This window comes from Acinonyx jubatus, chromosome B4 (genome assembly GCF_027475565.1).
Source record: "Acinonyx jubatus isolate Ajub_Pintada_27869175 chromosome B4, VMU_Ajub_asm_v1.0, whole genome shotgun sequence".
Classification (NCBI taxonomy): Eukaryota; Metazoa; Chordata; class Mammalia; order Carnivora; family Felidae; genus Acinonyx; species Acinonyx jubatus.
Window position 1 is genome coordinate 60,835,814 of NC_069387.1, and position 3,669 is coordinate 60,839,482.

The window sequence follows — 3,669 nt, forward strand, 5'->3', positions numbered from 1 at the left end:
AGAAGAAATAATATAAACCAAGATCTAGAGATTGGGAGTAGGAAGTGTTTTTGTGATAGTGAAGTCTTCAAGCAACTGAACATTAGCCCTTTGACTTCCCACTCCCTTTCTGATTATTGTTTACTGATATCTAAAGTTAAGTTACCTATCAGGAAACCATCTGAACAATTTCACCAGGAAGAGCAGCAAGACTTTGAAAATGCCCAGAACTACCAAGAGACACTCCTTACAACATCTCTAAAGTGAGATTTTTAGGGTTTTAAAAATAAATTGTGTGTGATATGTTAGAAAAAGTCTTTGCAGTTGTCCTTGGAACATTCAAAAGAGAGCTAAAAAAATTCCCATTGCTCTACTCTGTTCAGTATTTTATACGCTAAGTGTTTATTTAAAAAGTAGCATAAGTCAACCTCGAACCAATGGCAAATATTCCTTATATTCCAAGACTTGATATCTGAGATATTCCAACTGTTTGTTGTTGTTTTAAGACCATGGTTTTAGGCGGCGTAGGAGCTGCGGCCGGCCGGGAGCCGGTGCGGGTCTCTTGGTAAGTGAAGAGCCGCGCATTGCTGAGCCTGCCACCCGCCATGGAGCCATGGAGATCGGCGCCGAGATTAGCCACAAGATCCGGCGTGCCATTAAGGGGAAATTGCAAGAATTAGGAGTTTATGTTAGCTTCACGGTGTATTAGATAAACTTCGTTCTGTTACAACTGATCCCTCCAGTCTCAAGTCTTCTGATACCAACATCTTTGATAATAACGTGTCTTCAAACAAGAGCAGTTTCGGTCGGGGAGCCAAGAGAAGACCTGAAGCTGCAGTGCCACCCCTCGCAGTTGCTAGCACAAGACCTGAGAAAAGAGATTCCAGGGTTTCTACTAGTTCACAGGAGCAGAAAACCACTAATGTTAGACAGACTTATGATGATGGAGCTGCAACCCGATTAATGTCAACTGTGAAGCCTCTGAGGGAGCCAGCACCCTCTGAAGATGTGATTGATATTAAGCCAGAACCAGATGATCTCATTGATGAAGACCTCAATTTTGTGCAGGAGAATCCCTTATCTTAGAAAAAACCGACAGTGACACTTATGTATGGTTCTTCTCGCCCTTCTATTGAAATTTATCGACCACCTACAAGTCGAAATGCAAATAGTGCTCATTTAAACAGGTTGCAATTTCAGCAGCAACAAAACAATATTCATGCTGCCAAGCAACCTGATATACAGAACAGCCGGGTATATGAAACAGGACGTTTGTGTGAACAGGAAGTGCTTAACAGCTTAGAAGGGACTTCTAGTCCCTTCAGAAACAACTGAGAAAAAATGAGTACTGAGGAAGAAAACTTTCGGAAGAGAAAGTTGCCTGTGGTAAGTTCCGTTGTTAAAGTAAAAAAATTCAATCATGATGGAGAAGAGGAGGAGGAAGATGATGATTGTGGGTCTCATACAGGAAGCATCTCCAACAGTGTGTCAGTGCCAGCAAAGCCTGAAAGGAGACCTTCACTTCCACCTTCTAAACAAGCTAACAATAATCTAATTTTGAAGGCTATATCTGAAGCTCAAGAATCTGTAACAAAAACAACGAACTATTCTACAGTCTCACAGAAACGGACACGTCCAGTTGCTCCCAGAACTCGAACTTCTCAAGAAGAATTGCTGGCAGAAATGGTCCAGGGGCAAAGCAGGACCCCCAGGATAAGTCCTCCCATTAAAGAAGAGGAAACAAAAGGAGATAATATAGAAAAAAGTCAAGGAGCTCCACAGAGGCAGTTGTTATCCCGACTACAAATCGACCCAGTAATGGCAGAAACTCTGCAGATCAGTCGAGATTACTATGACATGGAATCCATGGTCCTTGCGGACACAAGATCATTTATTCTGAAGAAGCCAAAGCTGTCTGAGGAAATAGTAGTGACACCAAACCAGGAGTCGGGGATGAAGACTGCAGATACCCTTCGGGTACTTTCAGGACACCTTATGCAGACACGAGATCTTGTACAACCAGATAAACCTGCAAGTCCCAAGCTTATAGTGACGCTGGATGGTGTCCCCAGCCCCCCAGGATACATGTCAGATCAAGAAGAGGACATGTGCTTTGAAGGAATGAAACGTGGAAACCAAACTGCAGCCGCGAGCAAGGGACTCAGAGGTCTCCTCCACCCACAGCAGTTGCAGTTGATGAGCAGGCAGCTTGATGACCCAAATGGTAGCTTTGCAAATGCTGAGATGAGTGAACTGAGTGTGGCCCAGAAACCAGAAAAACTTCTGGAGCGTTGCAAGTACTGGCCTGCCTGTAAAAATGGGGATGAGTGTGCTTACCATCATCCTGTTTCACCTTGCAAAGCCTTCCCCAATTGTAAATTTGCTGAGAAGTGTTTGTTTATCCAGATTGTAAATATGATACAAAATGTACTAAACCAGATTGTCCCTTCACTCATATGAGTAGAAGAATTCCAGTACTGCCTCTAAAACCAGTCACAACACCAGCACCATCTTCTAGTAGTCAGCTGTGCCGTTATTTCCCTGCTTGTAAGAAAATGGAATGTCCCTTCTATCATCCAAAACACTGCAGATTTAACACTCAGTGTCCCAGACCTGACTGCACATTTTATCATCCCACCATCACTGTACCGCCACGACATGCCTTGAAATGGATTCGACCTCAAACCAGTGAATGACACTCAGTGCTACTTGGGAGAAGATTGTGGAGTTTGAAAGTTTCCATCTACTGATGAAAGATACTCTGCAGAACTTGTCAAACCTTTGAAACTTGGAATATATATTGCTTTCATAATGTGAAGTTTATTGCCTATCTGAAGTGTCTAATTTTTCTAGTTTGTAAGTTTATTAAGTGGTTTTAACATTGGGTGTTTTTTGTTGTTTGTTTTGACTGTGAAAAGACAGTTTAAAGGAAAAGCTAAATTCCATTAAAACATTTGAGGCTTGTTTGTAAAAAAAAAAAAAAAAAAAAAAAGACCATGGTTTTAAAACTCAAGCCAATCTTTATTACGTATGTGACCTTTTAACTTTGAAAAATAAGTAATTCCTTCTCTTCCCTTTTTCCTCTGCCACCCTTGAAAATACCCCCTTTACTACTTATGAACTTACAGCCATATCCTAGATGTGAGGGTTTTATTTTTAGTATTGAAGGAAACATTATAAAATAAAACTGGAAAATGCATGAGAAATAAGCAAAGGCCATTAGTTTTTTAAAAACTATTTAAATGTCATGGCCTTTAATGCCTATATTATAATGAAAATTGTTTTTTTATGCAGTGACAGAAATTTGGGGAAAAAACACATTTGGGAGGAAAGAAATCTAAACAAAGCTACTATGTCTCAGAACACAGTGACTAAGAGGCAAGGGTATCTGAGGGTCCATCAACTAGAGCTGTTCCAGTTTGGCAGCTACTAGCCACATATAATTATTTACATTTCAATAATTAAAGATAATTAAAGATAAATAAAATAAACAATTCAGTTCCTCTGTTACACTAGCCTCACTTCAAGTGCTCAATAGCCACCTGTAGCTAGTGACTACCATGTTAGATGGGCAAATATCAAACATTATATCATTGTGGAAAGTTCTATTGAACAGCACTGCTCCAGAGAGTTAGCCATTTTCTTTCATCGATATTCAGACAGAGTGTGGAAATGATTTGGAATGGAAAG

General features: G+C 40.5%; 1 protein-coding gene across 1 annotated transcript; it reads left to right on the top strand.

The window, feature by feature from the left end:
• The first annotated feature begins 577 nt into the window (after nucleotides 1-577).
• Nucleotides 578-2,797, top strand: LOC106968808 (zinc finger CCCH domain-containing protein 14-like). The gene is given in 3 exon segments (XM_015065247.3): nucleotides 578-668; nucleotides 671-2,377; nucleotides 2,380-2,797. Coding segments are annotated over 3 exon segments (2,079 nt in total). The 5' UTR covers nucleotides 578-592; the 3' UTR covers nucleotides 2,676-2,797.
• Nucleotides 2,798-3,669: the final 872 nt, after the last annotated feature.